This window comes from Narcine bancroftii, chromosome 7, assembly GCF_036971445.1.
Source record: "Narcine bancroftii isolate sNarBan1 chromosome 7, sNarBan1.hap1, whole genome shotgun sequence".
Taxonomy (NCBI): domain Eukaryota; kingdom Metazoa; phylum Chordata; class Chondrichthyes; order Torpediniformes; family Narcinidae; genus Narcine; species Narcine bancroftii.
Genome location: NC_091475.1, coordinates 6,001,967 through 6,021,512, shown reverse-complemented (window position 1 = coordinate 6,021,512; position 19,546 = coordinate 6,001,967). Strand labels below are relative to the sequence as shown.

The 19,546-nt window shown below is 38.9% G+C and overlaps 1 protein-coding gene across 2 annotated transcripts in view; it reads right to left on the bottom strand.

The window, feature by feature from the left end:
• LOC138738437 (target of Nesh-SH3-like) overlaps window positions 1–19,546 on the bottom strand; it is a 207,561-nt gene that overhangs the window by 118,177 nt on the left and 69,838 nt on the right. Inside the window, exons 8-13 of one of the 2 annotated variants that reach the window (XM_069888645.1) lie at window positions 15,723–15,791; window positions 14,616–14,696; window positions 12,693–12,731; window positions 11,834–11,926; window positions 9,880–9,948; window positions 7,448–7,537 (exon numbers count right to left, since the gene is read on the bottom strand). In XM_069888645.1, the coding sequence (XP_069744746.1) occupies window positions 7,448–7,537; window positions 9,880–9,948; window positions 11,834–11,926; window positions 12,693–12,731; window positions 14,616–14,696; window positions 15,723–15,791 (441 nt within the window). The remainder of the gene's footprint in view (window positions 1–7,447; window positions 7,538–9,879; window positions 9,949–11,833; window positions 11,927–12,692; window positions 12,732–14,615; window positions 14,697–15,722; window positions 15,792–19,546) is intronic. The other variant, XM_069888648.1, reaches the window with a different exon arrangement.

Here is a 19,546-nt window from a genome sequence, read left to right as displayed (position 1 = left end):
GTAAATGCAAATATTATACAATGCCACAGCAGTTTCATTGGAAAAAAACATGAACACATAAATAATACCAGGTAAGTCCCCCAAGTCATCCAGTCTGTCCTATGCAGACCAGGCAAATTACATCGTATTAATTCAGAAAGAGTTTCATCTATGACATTAATGATCATTTGATATTCAACATAAAAAACCATATTGTAAAAGGACAATATAAATACTATGTTACAGTCACTAGATCATAAAATATGCTCTGCAACACTATTTTCATCTACTTTGCCACAGCAACCTATCCGTCAATTTCAAGCCAAAACATTCCGTTCCACAAAAATAAATTCTGTACATTATTTGAAGTTACATGATACTGCCAGCGACAGACTACCTGTGAATCTCTCCACATCCGTAGAAACAGACTCAGGATTTGGATTGACAGGAGAGATGCTGAAGGGTCGCATGTTAGGCTCTGTAATGCATGTCAGAGAAAGCAAATACTGTCAGCTGACAATTTGCAAACTTTGATAAAAGTCAAACACATTTATTTTGTAAGTGGCATACATGTACACACAGCACACACTTATCCAGCAGGCGAAAATCCAGACAAACTGTGGGAAAGAGCGTCAGGAAGAGACCTGAGGCAATAACCTCTCCTTGAGGCAATAACCTCTCCTTGAGGCATCATCAGAAAGAAGCTGACAAATTCTCCTTCCCCAATAATGAGAAAAGTAAACAAGGTGGACAGTTAGAGACACACATCCATTCTCAACTGTCAAACATGTAAATGGAAAACTAGAATAACATCAAGGCTGCTGTGTAATGATTGGGAGTTTTTATAGCAAATGAAAAACCTTGAAATGCTACATAAATGGAAGTGTCTATCTCTCCTTTTATTTTCCTCTCCTACTCTGTATCTTCATTCTCAATACATGGTGACCCCTTCTCTTTGCAATTCATTATCCTCTGGAACACCTCCTTCAAATACACATGCATCCTTCCCTCTCTCACTTTTCCTTCCCCCTCAAAGTATTCTAATCTTGTCTTATTTCCCCATGATTGATGTTTTGCTTCTTCCTGCTCTGGCCGCTGTCTATCCTCATTTTGAACACGGAGTCCCCTCGGATCCTGATTCTGCAATAATATTTACAGTAGGTTGTAGTCAGATGGGGGTCAATGATCAGCATTAAAGTACATCCTCGCTGCGAAATAATTGAAGTGATTCCATGACCATCAGAATAGGAAAAAGGAAATCAAAAGCCTTGACGTGATATATGCAAGAAATCTGCAGTAACGGTTTCAGTCAAAATCTTCATTAGGACGGGGACTAAAGATAAACTAACTTTAAAATCGAGAGAGAAGGAAGGAAAAAAAAGAACAAAAAGGCACAAGAAATTCCATGTCAAAGGGGGTGAGAAGATGGTACCAAAAACTTGGAGGAGATAGAAATGCAAAACAATCATCTAGAATCGAAGAATTGCTGGAGGAACTCAGCAAGTCAGGAACTGTTCATGGCTTGAGATTGTCAGTAAACATGCCAAATCAAAACCCTTTATGAAGATTAAAAGGTAAAATTACAAATATAAAAGGGGAAAGAAGTTTGGAGAGGGGCCCAGAAATGATTGGATAGAAGGTGCGAGAGGTAGAGGACAAGAGAAATAAAAAATGGGAAGAGAAAAAATTGAGTACAAGAGTAAGTAAAGAAGAGATGGAAACAGTGGAATCAGGTGGGTGGGAGCTACCTAAAATTAGAAAACAATGTTGGTACCATTAGGTTTAAGGCTGTCCAGGATGAATATGATCTTCGTTTATGTTTAGCCTCACCCTAACAATGGATAAGGCCAAGGTCAGATATGTCATGGTAGGAATGGTTGGAGGAAGCTTAAAAAAATTTGGTGACAGAAGCTCAACTCGAGACATTGCCTAGAATTGTCATTATCCAGAGTTAAATATTTCTGGCATTTTCTGGGGTTTTTTTTATACCTTGTTCTTATACCTTGTGGAGAAGCAAAGCTTTCAGGACAGCAAAAGAAGAAACAGAATGCTTTCTCCGAAGTGTATTTCACGAATATCACCGACAATCAACCCAACGCTCCAAAGTAAAGCTCACACTAGTTTAAAAAAAAACCAGTGGAGCACTTCAAGATGGAAAGCATTTACTTACCTACTAACTTATTTCCTCCTGTGCTGCATTCCGCTGACATTTGAAGCAGCTCGAAGTACATTTTTTTTACGGTTAATGACTACAAACTAGATGTGAAAAATTCTCATATTTTAAACTACCCATTAAAAGTGAAATACTCGACAAGTGACAGTGTTCAGTCTTACTCAAAAGCTCCTGATGTTTGAAATTTGTATAACAGCAGCATCGCTGAGATGTCATTAAAAGTTTTACACCTGTACTTGGAAAGGACGTCTGCTACTGAGTGTGAGTGCAGGCAATAACAACTCAGGTTCTATATTTGTGAGTGGCAAGGCAATAACCATTTCAAACACAACACATTGGTGCAGCAAATGTGGCACAAAGCAGAGTTTTCACAGATTCTCAGGCAGTGCTATCCTCGGTTAAAGAACGAGTCGAGTGAAAAGAAAATCCAGCAGGTGTCTTTAGATAACATAAATAAAATAGCCCACATGAACAATTTTCAAAAGGAACACTGCATAGATGATGAAATATAAAATGTCATTAAGGGATGAAAATATAGTTTGTGGAATTTATAGTTTTTTTGGAATGAGTTGAATATGGAAAAAAGCAACATGAAATGCAGCAAAACCCAGACACCGTTTACAGACCAACCCCATTTTTTGGAAAAACTACAAATACCTTTTATGCAAGTACTCCCAGAGTTACCAGATATTACATCCAACTAACTTAGAAAAACAATTCATGCTCTCATTGAAAAGCGTCATGTTGATGGACACGGTGAAACATAGGGCATGCATTACGCTGAAAAAGGTATCCTTGACTTTTAAGCAATCATTAACTACCTGGGATTTTTTGTGTATCCACGTCATCAGGTTCAGATATGGGGTCGAAAAGCTGACTGCTTGTAGCTGGCATCTCAGGTTCTGTAATTTATTTCAGAGAGAATAAACAAGGAACTCTGTGATCATGCACATTATCTGACACAGGGGAATCCTGGTAGAAATCAAACAGAAGAGTAGTTTGGCAATGCAGTGGACTCGGGCAGACAAATGGGATCAAAATGAATAAGGGAAGAATTTCATCCGTAGCCACAGAATGTGAAATGGGAACGCTAGTAAAAATGACTGAAGTGCAGATAAATGATAATTACTTCTCTAACAGAAAGAGTAGCCATTACTTTTGAGAATGCACTTGCAAAATCTTCAGAAATCTTTGCATATTCTAGATACTGTGCAAAGAAGTGGGGGGGGGGGGACATCCACTCCTTGCTAAAGGCGACTTTAAAAATCTTCGGAAGAAAATATGAATAAAAGATAATGATCTACCAATGGTCTATTTTCAGAGGTTGCTCAAAACTATATTTTTAATGGAATACAGTTGTCAAGGAGGACCAATGGAGATAGCTGATAATTCAAACGTTTGGTTTGGTCACATTTGGGATCAAGACTACGTTTCCCAGAATCTTTCATTGGCTTTCTAACATCTAACATATTCTACACTATTGATAGGTGGCATAACTAGTCTTGCATTGAAAATTATATCCTTGAAAGAAAACAACAGGATTGATTTCTAGCTTAAAGCACGATACCTAGAATTATTTACATTGTAATAACCATGAACTAAATGACTATTAAATAACCAAAAAGTCCCAATAGCCTACTTATTGTCGGAATGCTGAAATTTAACAGATTGGGGAACATCAGGGGACTCCAGAAAAAACTCTGCACAAACAGGAATTTATTAGATATCATGCAGTCCCCCCGTCCCCCCCCAAGGTAATGGCGAGCTAGTAGAAAAAAATGCTGATTAATGTAGAAGGCACTAATTCACTACATCCTTTAAGAGTGTGTTTACACTCAGTAGAGGAGGCCAAAATTGAATCTAATAGAACATCAGACCCCTTGGGTCATTGTGATCGATAAGGCTGGAATACTGGTCTCTGATGGAAACCAGAGTCATTTTTCTCTTGTTTGCCATTTTTTCCCCTTTGTTTTTAATGCTCTTGTAGAAGATCCAAGGCTGTGGGAGTGAAAGAGGATGCCTCAAATCCAAGGTTCTAGCTGGCTTGAGTTTAGGGCAGTCTGATGGTCTAGCAGGTCTTTTTCAGTCTTCAATTTTGTAAGTTGTCACACACACTTATTGCCTTATCACAGTTGAAACAGAAGGGTAGGAAGTTGGGCAGAGGTCGGTTAACACTGGGTCATTTTTGTTCCTTCTAAAGAGGTATTCAAACACGCTGCCCACTAATTGGTGAAATAGTCCAATAAAAAAAGAGTTAAAAAACATAAAACATTTTCAAAACTATAGATACAAATTTGTATTCTCAGAGTGTGAGTGGATCAAGCCAGGCTGTTACGGTATTGGCAGAGAAATCTTTTGAATTATCCGTGAGTTCTGTATTTCTCATTTCCATGCAGGATTTTAGTAACCATGTACTGTACCTCATGCAAATGAATAAATTAAACTTGAGAAATCACCCTGTTTATCGATTCCAAAACATTCCATTAAATTAATTCTTAAATCAAAATTGAATTTTTTTTGCACCGGACATGCAATGAATCAGATGTCAAAACACTCAAGAGCATGAAATCATGAAATATCAAACCGTAAAAGCAAGAATGTATTAGAACTGACACGCAAGCGCACGTATTTTTTTTTTTAAAAACATGCAACTTGCTGTAGCTGTTGAGGAAAATTTCCCGTCCATATTAGCTTTTATTCCAACTACCTGAGAACGTCTTGGTCTCCATGGAATCTAATGCGGATGTAATGTCTGAGGGGCTTACAAGTGTATTGCTGGAGGATGGCAACTCAATTTCTGGATGATATGTGGGGAAGAACAAACATTTTTCCATAAATATTTGAGTAAAGTTAAAAATAGTTAAAAGATGAAATATATCCAGCATCACCATTACAAACTTCACTAATATCACCATTAAACCAACAAAGTGCTGGGTTGACTTCAAAATTATTTTGAGATAGTACAGTGTAAAATAAAGACAAATCGAGAACACGATTAGCATAGCAGTTAACGCAACACTATTGTGACGCCAGGGGCCTGGGTTCGAATCAGGAAGTTTATGCATTCCGCATGGGTTTCCTTCCACCATCCAAAGATGTAAGGGGTATTTGGGCTTGTTACCTTGCTCTATGTCTAAAATATATCAATGCATGTTAATATAATTTTCTTCGGCTTTCAGCACATATCACCGATGTTAGAGTAGCTTCCAAAACATTATCAAAGATGTAGTTAGCTTTGGCTGTAATTGGCCTTTACAAAAGGCAAGAGACTGTTTGATCATCATTTTACGACCTCCTAGCTCCCAGACTGAACTGCCAATACACAGCGTGGTTCTAATTACTTGAGATTTCAAACTTGTTACAAGATACTTTTCAAATTATGTTGATCAAAGATCTTCAACGTAGTTAAGAATATTTATATGAATGGTTAAACCATCAAAGGGCCTTTTCTGGAAGAATATTAAAAAAACAATTTGCAGCACTTGCCTTCGATGCAACATTTAAGCTGTTAATAGAGGGGTTTACAAAAGACCTAGTTTGGGCTCAAATCGCTGAACAATAAATATACAAAGTGTCTACTTCTCCCTCTGAATCTAATCAAAAGCAGAAACTTCCAACCATTTTCCTTGATTATCCCAATACCATTGCAATTCAACTCTCCTTCAGTTGCCAGAGCAGAATGTTTTTTTAAACGCGTGATAAGATTTATAATTGCTTTTTATTCACTTAGATGTACATACATTGTTCTAACGTCATCTTATTAGTTATGAAATAATAATTCCTACTCAATGTCAAAGGTTACACTGTTTTACATAGATACCTACATTGCAATATTCTAATGAGACCATTAAATCTATGGTATTTCTTGCATATTTATTATCAGTTACAAAGTCAAATTAAGAGCTTTTCCTGAAAGAAAACCCTTTAATTCACAAACTCTAGGGGTTTCGAGGCTCCAAGACAAGACCTCTTGGAAAATAGCATTTTTTTAAAAAAATACTTTAAATACTTATTCCCTCTCGATTAATCACAATCTGCTGTTTTCTTTCATTGTATTGAGAGTGCCGGATGAGAAAAATGATCATCTCAGTAAATTCAATGGATTCATTCTTCATCTATCGTTCCAATATGCTTTATTAGAAGCTTTCACGGATTGGAAGAAGCTTGGCAATTCCATAAAAGAGTGGGACCAGTAGTATTGCTTTGTGCAAGGTTAAAACCTTTAGAAATGGAAGTCTGGTCTTTCCTGATTACAGCGAAGTTCAAACTGTTTCACAGCCGTTGTGAAAGTACCACAGCTGTAGGAATCTCAAATCACAGTGGTCAAGGCAAGGTCCCTCACACAATAATATGATGAGAAACATATATTTCCCATTATACTAGTTTAGGGTTCATTGCTATCAAGACCACTGGGAGAATTCAAAACACTGCTTGTGCATCAATGGACAGGAGAGATAGAGCATTAATTTATGATACAATCGAGAAACTACAATTTGAAATTCCATGACAGATTAATATTATCATCTCAATTCTTCGAAGTGTGTTTAGGAGCAGGGTTTGTGTGGCATAAAGAAGGCAGAGAATTAAAAATAAACTTTCCCGTGGCAGGGGCATTCTATTTATAGCAATACCACAATATAAACCAAATGGAACTAAAGAGTGATTTCTGGCTCATTTCCCATCGTTGTTGAAGGGTGACCTTGCACGTCACCCTGTTGGTCATGAATGCACGCCTATAGAACTATTTGAAGTTCTTTTGACTAACCTGTAGTGACCCTATTTCGGGAATGACCAATCAGCTTTGAGGCCTGCGCAATTAGTCACAGAGTCAACAAGCCTTGGGGAAATCAGCTGAGAGATGTATTTTTTCTGGACTCCAGCCAGTTTTAACCGTTCATAACATATACTCCAGACTGAGTCCATGGCTAAACTACAGTACGAACCAGCTGGTAGTTGGGGATAAAACCAGTCCCGGAAAATGGGGACAAAGGGTTACGTTGATATCCCGGTATTTTGCTAACATTGTGCTGTAACTAACACATTTAGAAATAGATAAACATGAATTTGATGCATATTTTCTAAAATACTGAATATTACAAATAAGTTTTAACTATGATTTGCTTTGAAAAGCCGTCTGAATTACCATCATACATTAATCATACCATACCAGGCTTTGTAGAGCAAACTATTTCAGTCATAAACACATAAATCCTTACGCATTCTCATTTTAATAATCTGTAAATGTTACAAGTCATAAATATTTCCTTCCATGCACAAACTGCATGTAGAAACTACCTGGAAGATCCTGATTGCCCACATCTTTATGGTCTGACGTTGTTCTTAATGTTATGAATGGCATTATGGTGGAAGATGGTATCTCAGGTTCTGCAATGCATTTTAGAAAAGCAAGTTGAAACACAATATTCTCAAAATGGAATAAATGATAGGTTGCATTTCCAGTGACCGTAATTAACAATTCACGAAACACGTTGACACCATGCGCTGAAAAATGTAACCACAGCCTTCTGGCAAAATGTAGAACTTCCTAATGTCTTCTTTTCAGCTTTCAGTTTACTAATTAGACCATTTGCTCAACCAAAACACATGTTGAATTTAATTCCATAGATATCATTAGATCTTAAAAGTTGTAGCACACCGTACAATTCATAGCAATCCACTCAACCCAATATCTGCAAGCTTTCTTGTTTTAATTCTACACGGAACCTCAGATATAGGATGTTAATACCTGACACCACAAACGTATAAACGGATGCAGTTCAAACACGTAAAACTGTAAGTTACTGATTTTCCAGTTGGATTGCTGCAAAAATAATCAATGTGGCCCACTCATCTATTCACATAGGAAGAGAATACTAGTGATTATGAATTATTGGAAATTCTTCACTCGCATCTCTTTGTAATTAATCCATAAAATAATCTAAGTAATCACTTTTACATATTATTCAATTAAAGCTTCAACCAAGATTCGATCAAAACAGAGATCATAAGGAAATGTATCCTCACACAGAAGGTTCAAAAATATTGATATATGTTTGTAGTTCGCTGAAGAATATAGTTTTGGAAAAAGCATTCGGATTTGTTGTTCGTGTTCAAGTACATAATAAGCAACAAACTTAACATTTCCCAATTTAGTGCATTAGATCTTAACACTCCTTGCAAAAACTTCAAGGAGAAGGACATTAATGACATGTATTTTTCAACACAATGCATGAAGGCAATCTGCATTATGTAGCAAAATAATGCACTTCTGCGCTATTCCAATTAACTTAACAATTGCATCAAGTTCCGAAACTTGATCGGAGTAAGGAGAACTTGTAACTGAATTTCTGTCATTTTCCCCCAAAAGGTTATTTAAGATAACAATTCCTGGCAATGCCAATTCTTTACAATGGAGCAGAATTTGAGTATAACAAACGTACATTCTCATTGCTCAGCCGTAATAACGAAAACAACGGAACAAAACCATCAACGTGCTTAAAGCTCAAACTTTTTCTTGGGGTGCTGATAGAAGTTTAGCCAGTTCATGTGGAAAATCCAAACAAGGCAGTTAAAGGGCATGGATCTAATTTAATCTGAAAAATCATTGATGAAGAATGAAAAATATTATTATTATTTTAATAGACTATTAAATTTAATAATAAGGGATGGAATTTAAAATCTTATATTGTGTGTTTAATTTAATCTTGTTATGTACATGCTATTGCTTTATTAATATCTTGTAGATAGATTCTCATGTTAAACTCAATAAAAATATTTTTTTTAGAAAGTATTTAACATCGTATGCATAAACACCATGTTACTATGCACAGGCATGCAGCATTAACAAGGAGAGGGACAGATCTCGAGAAGATGCCACTCCACATGTCTTTGATGGAAAGGAAATGGCATCAAGTTTGCTGGCATTATGGTAAAACATACAAATATGTGTTAACCGGAAAATGAGCTTCAAGCAAATTTCACCAGAAAACTGAATGCAGAACATGATTGCCAAATGTGCCATGAAGAGCACTGAAAGTAGTCCAGAGAAGAATCAAAGAGAAAATACTTTGTTGTTAGCCATGTCAGACTCAACACAAGGATGAAGAACAGTTGTGACATTACAACAATAACAAAACCTATATTTAACCAGATAGCACTTTTGTACTTTTTCCATTTCATGCAAGTGTCAAATTGCCATATTTTATGGACTACAAATGTTAATAACTTCAGTGATTAATTTCTTAATGCACAATCCAAACATAATTGCAAAGTTAGATTCATGAAAGCTTTGCTACACAGGCCAAGGGTTAAAGATCTCATTGCTTTGCACACACATTAATAATTGCACTTATATTAATTGCACGCATTAATAAATTGCATGGTTTCTGATAACTACTGGAATTATGTAAAGGAGGAAAAACAGACAAAATCCCTATTGCAGAACGATGTGCTTAAAAGCATACTTTATCTGTGCTTTCTTGCATTCAATGGCAGTTCTTTTAATTAGCATTTATATTTTAAGACATAGCGGGTGGATCACCAAAAATGAAAGGTCGATATAAATGATTTGAAATAATTCCAAATATCGAAAGATTTTTGAGTTATCTTTTCACTTTCGTCTTTAAATGCAAATATAAACAACAGCAGAAAATGCACTTTAACCCATAATCATGGAATGCATTCATTTAGGCATGAAGAATCTTTAAAAAAAAATACTATGGCCTTACCTGTTCTGTCAGAATTAAGCAGAGATTTTGATGAGGTTGATGGACTTGCTGAGGATGACAGCTTGGATACTGTAATTTATAATAGAATACATGACTGACACAATAGACCTTTACAATAAATTGTCCTTAAAATTATGTGGAAGCTTGCCCTCAAGTCCCATCACTATACAGACATAAAACCAAAAGACGTAACCCCCATCTTCCCTCCACATCAAAATAAGGGCAGAAACTTGGCATTCACATTTCCTATGCCACTCAGACAGTGTTACAATTGAAGGCTGGAATTTCAGCGGCCTTGTGTTAAGAATTTAATACCTCTACATCAGAAAATATATTCCAATGAGGACAAGACCATCCCAAGAAATTAATGCAATCATCAGGTTTTATGTGTGTAATTTTATATGTGTAATTTCTATTTTTAAATTTAAATTTAGACGTACAGCATGGTAACAGGCCCTTCCAGCCCACAAGCCTGTGCCACCCAATTACACCCAATTGACCTACAACCCCCGGTACGTTTTGAAGGCTGGGAGGAAACCGGGGTACCCGGAGGAAACCCACGCAGAAATGGGAGAGCATACAAACTCCTTACGGGCAAAGCCGGATTCAAACCCCGGGCCGCTGGCTCTGTAACATTCCATCTTTATAAGTTGTAAGAACTTAAAATTACATTTGTCTCTTATTTTGCACTTTGTGAACTTTTCTCCAGAAAAGAGAATTTTCAGGGGAGAGTGGAGAGGTCAAAATAAAAATTGAAATAATTTTTGGTATTTTTTTTCTTGTTAATCTGTCTCTCTCAATCCCATGCATATGCCCCAACTTTTATTTCACTTCCAGCACATTGATTAAATATAATTTATACCCGCTGTTTTTCTCTCCAAATTTCTTGCTTTGCATAACCCTCAGTGAGTAAATTCTTCCACATCACGGTCTGAACCAGCATCTCTATTGTCTTTTGTTGATCAAAGACCTAAAATTGGAAATCTCTCTAATGATAAAAACTTGGGAAAAGAGGTGAAAAATCAAAGCTTCTGTCTTGGTCGAGTTTGGAGAAAATTGGATCCAATGTTACAGAGATCAAGGTTGAATTTGACAAGATATGATGCCCATAAGGGGATGTTGACCATGATTTGATGACTTAGGCAGGGCTGCTCTGGGGGGATTTCTATCCGATGCCCGGGAGCCGATACTCAATTCTTTACAATTTATTTGCTGGTGACCGTGTTTAGTAGGGTTAGATCGGTATGGGGGGGAGGAGTGGTTTCCTTCCTTTTTTTTGTTCTTATTTTTGTTTTTTTTCTACACCAAGAAGAGATTGCTCTATTTAGATCTGTGGTTCTCAACCTTTTTCTTTCCACCCACATACCACTTTAAGTAATCCGTGAGCCATCGGTGCTTAGTAAGGGATGGCTCAAGGTGGGATGTGAGTGGGAAGGGAAGGTTGAGAATCACTGCTCTAGACCTAATTGTTACTGAAATATTTTGCTTGAGAAAATTTGTCATTGGCCCATTTGCTTTGGAGTTAGGAAACCCTGCACATAACGAGTCAAAACAATGGTTTTCCAACTTTTTCTTCCCACCCACATCCCACCTTAAGCCATCCCTTACTAATCACAGAACACCGATGACAAAGGGAATATTTAAAGTGGGATGTGAGTGGAAAGAAAAAGGTTGAGAACCACTGGTTTAGAAAATCACAATGTTTATCTCTGGATTAGAATATGAGGTGAAAGTCTCCAAGGAGTTTTCACTTTTTTTGAGATTTATATAAGACAATGTTTAATAGATGTGTGACCCATATTCTGCATTGCATTAAACAAAAGCCATACAATTAATTAATATCTAAACAGTATATACATGTAATATTTCTCTCTATCAAATGAATAAAAATATTTTTAAAAGAAAATCAAAGCTGCCCCCTGGTCTCAAAATCCTTTGTTATTTAGTCCTTTACCTTTTGTTGTTAAGGGCTTCATTGCCGGTTTCCCATTTTCTTTTCTTGTTTTGCTCCCTTTCATTGATGGTTTAGAGACAATATTTGCAGTTTCTGCAAAGTATTACAAAATGATAAATTATTTAAAAAAAGAACAAGCTTTACCATTAAAGCGTATTTGCAGTTTCTTTAATGTTATTTCAATTCCATTATTAGCAAATGACATGAAATCTCAGAATTTCGTAAGATTCAAAGTGGTTCAGCTCCAGATCGATGGGGTAGCTTAAACTGGGGACTGCTGCAAGATCTGAATTCATGGGGCAGCAATATGTCAATACAACTTTCTTAACGCCTTCCCGTTAAGGTATTCAGGCTAAAACCTTTTCTTATTTTAGAATTAAATAGAAATTTTCCTGCAGTGGTATTCATTCAGGTGAGAGCTGAGCTGAGGAGGGGAGCATTTCTACTTTGCACCTCATTAAGTGCTTCCTGGCCACTTTATTGAAAGTGTTGGTCAGCTGAAATGCTAATCCTTTCCTTGGCAATGAAGTCCAAGTCTCAGAACTATAACTGTCCTTTGCCAAGGAGCATATATTTTCCATTTCTGAAACTGTCTGTTCTCATTGGCTTTGAGTAAAGATTCAAAATAATGGAAAATTCAGTTGTAAGTTATCTCCACAGAAATGTTGATTGAAAATTTGGACTTAATCGTCTGTAAGCATTTATAATAATAAATATAACTACATGAAATACATGGCCAAATTCACAAGATGTGCTCCTGGCAAACAAGAATCATAAACTTACTCCTTAAATGTCTGGTCTGTCCATTAGTTCTAAAGGTAGATAGAAATCATTATCACCTCTTAATTCTCCATCCTACCTTCTTTTTTGCCTTCCTTGTCAAAATCATGAGCGTGCTCTAGACAAAGATGGCAAAAAAACAATGATTAGAATGTAGTGTGAAAGAAATTAAAAGCAATTTTAAAGCAATGGATTATTTACCCCATTTTGTTGCGAGAGGCGGGGGAAGGGGGTGGGGGTGGAAGTGGCAACAAGGGATCCATAAAAAGCAGATAATGCGAAAGAGCTGGCAAATTTAGAGTGAACATTATTTCCTGCAAAGTAATTCATCTGCTCCAGCTGCCATCCAGGAGTGTCCATAGCCAGAGAGCAGAGAGGAGACATCATACGACCCCTTTACTCACTGGCATCCCAGTTAATTGGCCATGCAGTGTCCCGGTTAAAGAAGCCGTTTTTGTTGTTCCCACTGGGCCACTTTTAACCAGGACACCACCTGCTTTCACTATGACCACAAGTCACCCCTGAGGAGAGTCTATCTTCAACCAGAAATGTCCCATGTGACTTGGCCTTTTCACATTGGGTTCATCGGCATGCCAGCATCACCTGACAATGGGGATGTGAGCAGGGGTCGAGGCCATCAATTCCCAGCGTGTTGATCGATTCACTTTCACTCTGGATCCTTAACCGGTAAATTCCTGGGAGAAGGTGTCAGTGAAAAAGGGGCTACAGTTGTAAGGTCAACAGTGAGGCCAGAGCTATAAGTTCTGATCTTGAGATCAGGGACACAAGATTTTGAGGTGACCGGGACACTGCATGGCCAATTAACTGGGATGGCAGGGAAGAACACTGGGGCCAAAAGATCGTGGTGGTGGATCCAGTTGGTGGGTGAGCAGTTAAGGTGGGGCAGTGGGAAAAAAAGGTTGTGAGATTGTGGATATTGGTGGAATGTATTGAGTTGTGGGTAGGAGGTAAACAGGAGGGGTTGAGGCAATGGAAAGGTACGGTATGCTTTCAGGGAAAAATTAAACAGTGAGACAATAGCAAGGCAACTCTCTCATTCACTGTGGTGAAACCACTATTCTACATATTTGTCATATGTAAATGACATGACCATTCATGGTTGAACCTGCTCTCACTGGCCAGCTCGTGACTCCTCCCCCTTTCTTCCCTTTCAAGGCTGTCATGCCACAAGCATGCCCCCAGTTCGAGTCCGGGTCAGTATGAGTGACCAACACAGGGATGTTGTCCATCTCTGGTGAATAAAAGCCTTCGTCTTGGCAACTTTCAGTCTTTGATCGGGCATCATTCACAAGCAGAGCGAGAAGAGCATTCATTTGCCTTCCCTTCAGCTTTTGGTTATACCGTGCTTGTCCCATGCAAAGAAATTTTAATGTGGGAAAATAGGAGGCTGGCAGGCTCGTTAAAATGATGTTTCTGGCTCTGGATATGTCCATACTTCAACAGATCCAAATCACAAATGGAGACGATGAAGGTTGTTAAAATTTCAACAATCACAAATTCAACCGATCTGTTCGGTGGAGGGGAATTAAACGGACCAATCTGAAATAGAACTACTTTCCGATAGTTAATATGGGCAATAAAAAGTTGCCATCCACTAAGGCAACAAAGGTGGGTTAAAATTTAAATGGAACTCTTTTTCCATGTCTCGAAGAAGCGTTTGGAAAGTCAGCATTCTTTCAGAAATGTCTTTATTTCCTTCCATAAGATTGTAAATAAGATATTAAAAGCATTTTGGAGATGGCATTTTCTTTTCACAAGCAATTGCACCGAGGAATGTGTTATTCATTGAGGAGTGATGCGTCCACAGAAATTACAAAATTGCATAAATTGCTCCACTTTTGTGCAGCTGTGGTAATAACTTTGTTACGAGGAACTTTTCAATTATAACTCTTTTAAATGTGGTCAGGCAGGAGATAATCAGGAGCACAGATATTTTACTAGATTCATGCAGTCCAAGGAGAAAAATAGCTCAAAAATAAACCTGGTTTGCTTGTAATAACAGGCTTTGGTGATGAACTTTTCCCAGGTTGGATATCTGCACTGTTGGAAGTTGACTGGCTGCCTGAAAAAGTTATCGATAATCTCATCAGGGAGTGAACTTCATTTTGTACGCACAGCATTTAAAGGCAGGTTATCCTACGCAGCTCTTTGCACACTGATTCTCATTTTATAGTCCAAGTATCACTCAACTCTTGACATCATCACAGCTTTCATGCACAAATAGACAAAATAGCTAAGTTTGACCAAGGTAAAAACGCACAAATGCTGGAGAGACTCTGCAGTGTCCTTTATGTAGCAAATGCAGAGATGCAGAACTGACCTTTCAGGCTTAATCCCTTAAAAAAAAGTATGAGAAAATGCTGGTGAATGCCAGCATAAAAGAGTGGGAGGGGGAAGGGGGTGGCAGGGCAGGAGATGATAGGTGGAGAAGGGAGGGAGGGGACAACAGCACTGAGGGGGAGGGGGTGGAAAGGCAGGGCTGTGTGTGGGTGAAAGAACTAGAAAGGCAGGAAATGGGGGAGGGGGAAGCAAAGGGGGAAGAAACTTGACCAAGTGTCATTGTGTAAATAGATATGGTATTTAATACAAACTTGTAGTGGGTCGCTGCAGTTATAGCTTGAAATATGGTATGGTTATAGTTTGAGGTTATAACAAGTATGACAGATTATAGATATGATTTTGGGAGATAAATTGGGGTAGGTCACATACAAACATTTTAAAACAAATCTCATTTAAAATTTTGGAGCTCTGCTCAAGCCAGTCAGGCCGGCTCCGAGAGCCTTTACAAAAACCAAGGGACTTCATTAATGGATTGTTGCTTTGAAAAGCAGCAGATGAAAAAACTTGGAGGAGTTGGTTCGGAGCCACGGGCTGTCTGGGAATGCTGTTTGCTGTTCTAAGAGGGTCGTGCAAGCAGAGAGGGGGGTCAAACAAACTTTTCTCTGAAAGAGAGAGAGAGAGAGATCAGCTCTACAGTCAGCAGCAGCAAATGGGACTGGAACAGGACAAGCTGGCAAACTGACATAATAGTTTGACAATATACTGTACAAAGACTGTAGAGAGATTGATATCTTAAATCACAACATACCCACGATTGCCTTTGTACTAAGCTCGGGCTTTTTGGGTGGAAGTAGTTTCCAGTTTGTCCTATTGTGTGCTAGAAATGGAATGGAATATTAGAGAAATATTTCACAATGGCTATGAACACTGAATTTTCTAATTTCATGCAATGAGTTTACCCCACACCCCCATCTTTTTTTGATGTACCTGTTTTCCTCCTTTCCCCTCCATTCCCCCCCCCCTTCACTCACAGCCTCACCCACTACCCCCTCCTCTGATTCCATTCTTTTCTACCCGTATTTCACCAACAGGACTCTCCCTTGGCACACCTCCCATTCCCCACTCCTACCACACAATTGGTCCAATTTATCCTTCATGGTGGCACGGTTAGAGTAGCGGTTAGCCCAATGCTGTTACATCGCCAATGATCAGGATGGGGGTTCAAATCCCGCACTATCTGTAAGGAGTTTTCTTCCTGTGTCTGCGTGGGTTTCCTCCCACCATTCGAAACGCACCGGGGGGGTTGAAGGTGAATTGGGTGGCACGGACTCATTGGCCAAAATGGCCTGTTACCGTGCTGTATGTCAAAAAAAATTTTTTTAATTAAACCTCTAGCCTAAGTTTCCATTATTATCATCATTTTCTCAACTTCTCTACTTTTCAGATTCCAGCACTGGTAACTTTTGTCCATACTTATCACCCCTCTCCTCTCCCACCTGTATGATTCATCTTCCTCCATCTAACCCTGTCTCTCTCTCTCTCGTCTGACAATCAGCTACCATTACCATTTTCATTCACCATTTTCTTACTGGTCTCTGTTTTGAAGGGTTCTGACCCAGAAAAATTAACTATTCTTTATCTCCCACTGATGCCGCTCAACCCATTGAGCTCCTCCAGTAGATTTGCTCCATCTCTTGTGTGCTTCATATTACAAGTTCATATATATTACAAATTATATAATATATATCAATAAAACTATCATTAGGAAATACATAAAAGTACAGATTGCCAGTGCATGGCTAATCGACCAGTCACCTACTTTAGAAATTATCTACATCAGTGCATAATAATGAGATAGAAAGGAAATGTCACATATGGTTTCCCTCCTATTTCTGAAACAATTATGCTAAAGAGAGGAATTGAACCTTTACCTGAAGAGTTTTATCTATCATTTCTTCCTGTACGCAGACATTTTGAGGGAGGTCTTCAAACAAAATTTAAGCAGACTGCTCTGCAAACTGCAGATGGTCAGGAGAAGTGGGGAGGTATGGGGAGAGAAAGCATTGTACAAAGACAATAATAATACCCTACCTCAACAAGGAAAGGCCTCATAGCTGATGCGGTCTTCATTCAGATTTGCTTTCAAGTACAAAGCCGAGTCGTCGTCATGGCTATCCCTCGGGTCGAGGATGATGGCCATCGTTCCGTTGATCCACAGAGTGAAGGTGCCTGTGCACGTATTTGTTTAATGGGCTTCAAGAAGCACATAATACTTCACAAATCAACCAACTAGTTCCAATGGCCTGGAAACCACGATGATTGGAGCTGATGGATTTGTTGCAGCCTTCGACCGCCTTCATAGCCGTTGAGTTCAGAGTAATTTTGTCTTCCTGTTCCACCGTTGAGGACTTGGTTGGATTGTTCTTTGTCAGGGACCTCACTCTCGACCTGATCACCATGGATGTGACCCCACCAGGAGCAGAGCTCCAGATAGCATCACTCTCAGGATGTCAGGACCACACAAAGCTGAGTGGAGTCCGCAAGGGAAGGATTGGGGAAGGGGATGGGAGGAAGCTGGAGCACGGGCCCCCTCAATAATGATCAAAAAAGACACAAGGTTATGAATGTGTATGCATACACATTTGCTGCATCAAGAGAATATGTCGCATAACCTTCATAAAATCAGAAAATGTAATTTCTCACCAAACCCAAAATCCTGCAACTGAAACAAGAGCCCATGACTCCACTGGGCTACCAATAAATGGATATTAGAATTCTGCTCCAAAGATTTCAATTGCCTGGCTCGGTACGGGCTTTAAGCGGCCCGTTAATTGTTCATTGTCACACGAACTGAGATACAGTGTAAAAACTGTTTGTGTGCTATCCAAGCAAGTTAACCTTAAATAAAAATGGGTAGTGCTAAATAAAACAGTGTTACAGAGAAAAAGAGTTTATTCTCCAGAATTTGAACATCCTTAGTCTCCGCAATTAATGAACACAAAGAATCACAATCTCAGTCTTTCAGACTTTTCTTGATGAACAGATTATTTTTTTTTTAAATATGAATTAAAATGGTACACGTTGAAGTTTAACATAAGCAAAAAAATGTCAGTCAGAAATATGTCAAGTCAAGTTTATTGTCTTCTGATTGCACAAGTACAACCTGACGAAACAACGTTCTCCGGTCCTCATTCACAACCTGCAAACACACAACCAGACATAACACACACAATGAGCATTCATACATACAAATAAATAAATATTGTTTTGAAACTATGAGAGTCTCAGAGGGTTAGAGTGAACAGTTCCTTTGGTGGTTCAGCATTCTCATTGCCCACGGGAAGAAGCTGTTCCTCAGCCTGGTGGTCCTGGCTCTAATATTCCTGTATCTTTTTCCCAATGGGAGCAGCTGAAAGACGGGGTAGAAGGGGTCTTCAATTATTTTTCTTGCCCTCTTCAAACAATGATCCCAGAAGATCACATCAATGGAGGAGGAGGGAGACTCCAGTGATCCTTTCTGCCGCTCTTATGGTCCTGTGGATTGACCTCCGACCCATTTCTCTGCAGCAACCATACCATAGTGATACAGCCGGCCAGGACACTCTCGATAGAGCTCCTGTAGAAGGTTGGGATGATGGTGTCCTGTAGCCTTGCCCGCTTTAATCTTCTCAGGAAGTACAGTCACTGTTGCGCCTTCCTGAGAAGTGAGATGTTGTGTGCTCATGATAGATCAGTGGTTTTCAAACTTTTTCTTTCTACTCACCTTAAGTACACTATCAGAGAGTTCCTATGCCATAGGTACTCTGAGATACTAAAGGATTACAATCCTGGTTTGTGAGTGGAAAGATAAAGTTTGAAAACCACTGTGGTAGATCATTAGTTAAGTAAACTCTAAGGAATTTGGTGCTCTCTACTAGAGTGTCATTGATGTTAGTGGAGGGTGGTTGTTCCTGGTCTTCCTGAAGTCCACGCTCACGATGAGACTCAGGTGAGGATCCTTGATGAAGGGCTCAAGCCCGAAATGTTGGTTATGTATTTTTGTCTTTGGCATATAAAGTAGACCTGCTGAGTTTCTCCAGGATTGTGTTTTCACTTCAATCACGGTGTCTGCAGACTTTTAGGTTTAACTGGAAACTCAGCTTGTTACTCTCACACCACATCAAGAGATTTTCCTCCTGTTCTCTGTAGTGCGACTCATCGTTGTTGCTGATGAGGCCGACGACTGTTGTGTCGTCTGCAAAGTTGATGACCCTGTTGGAGCTGGATCTGTTGAGACAGTCATAGGCCATTAGCATGTAAAGGACCAGGCTATGTGCACCAGTGCTCAGGGTAACAGTGTTCGATGTTCTGCTACTGACCCGGACAGACTGTGGGAAGTCCAGGATCTAGTTACAGAGAGTCCCAGTGAGGACAGCTTCTCCACCTGCCTCTGGGGAATTATCGTATTAAACGCTGAGCTGAAGTCATTGCCTGGTGGATGGGGCGTTGTTCTCCTGGTGGGTCAGGACAGAGTGAAGGGACAAGGCTGTCGTGTCATATGTGGAACAGTTTCTTAGAAATAAACTAAAATATGAAATGAAAGATTGAATAATTTTGTTCCACGAGTCAAAAATTTGTGATTTATATTGCTCG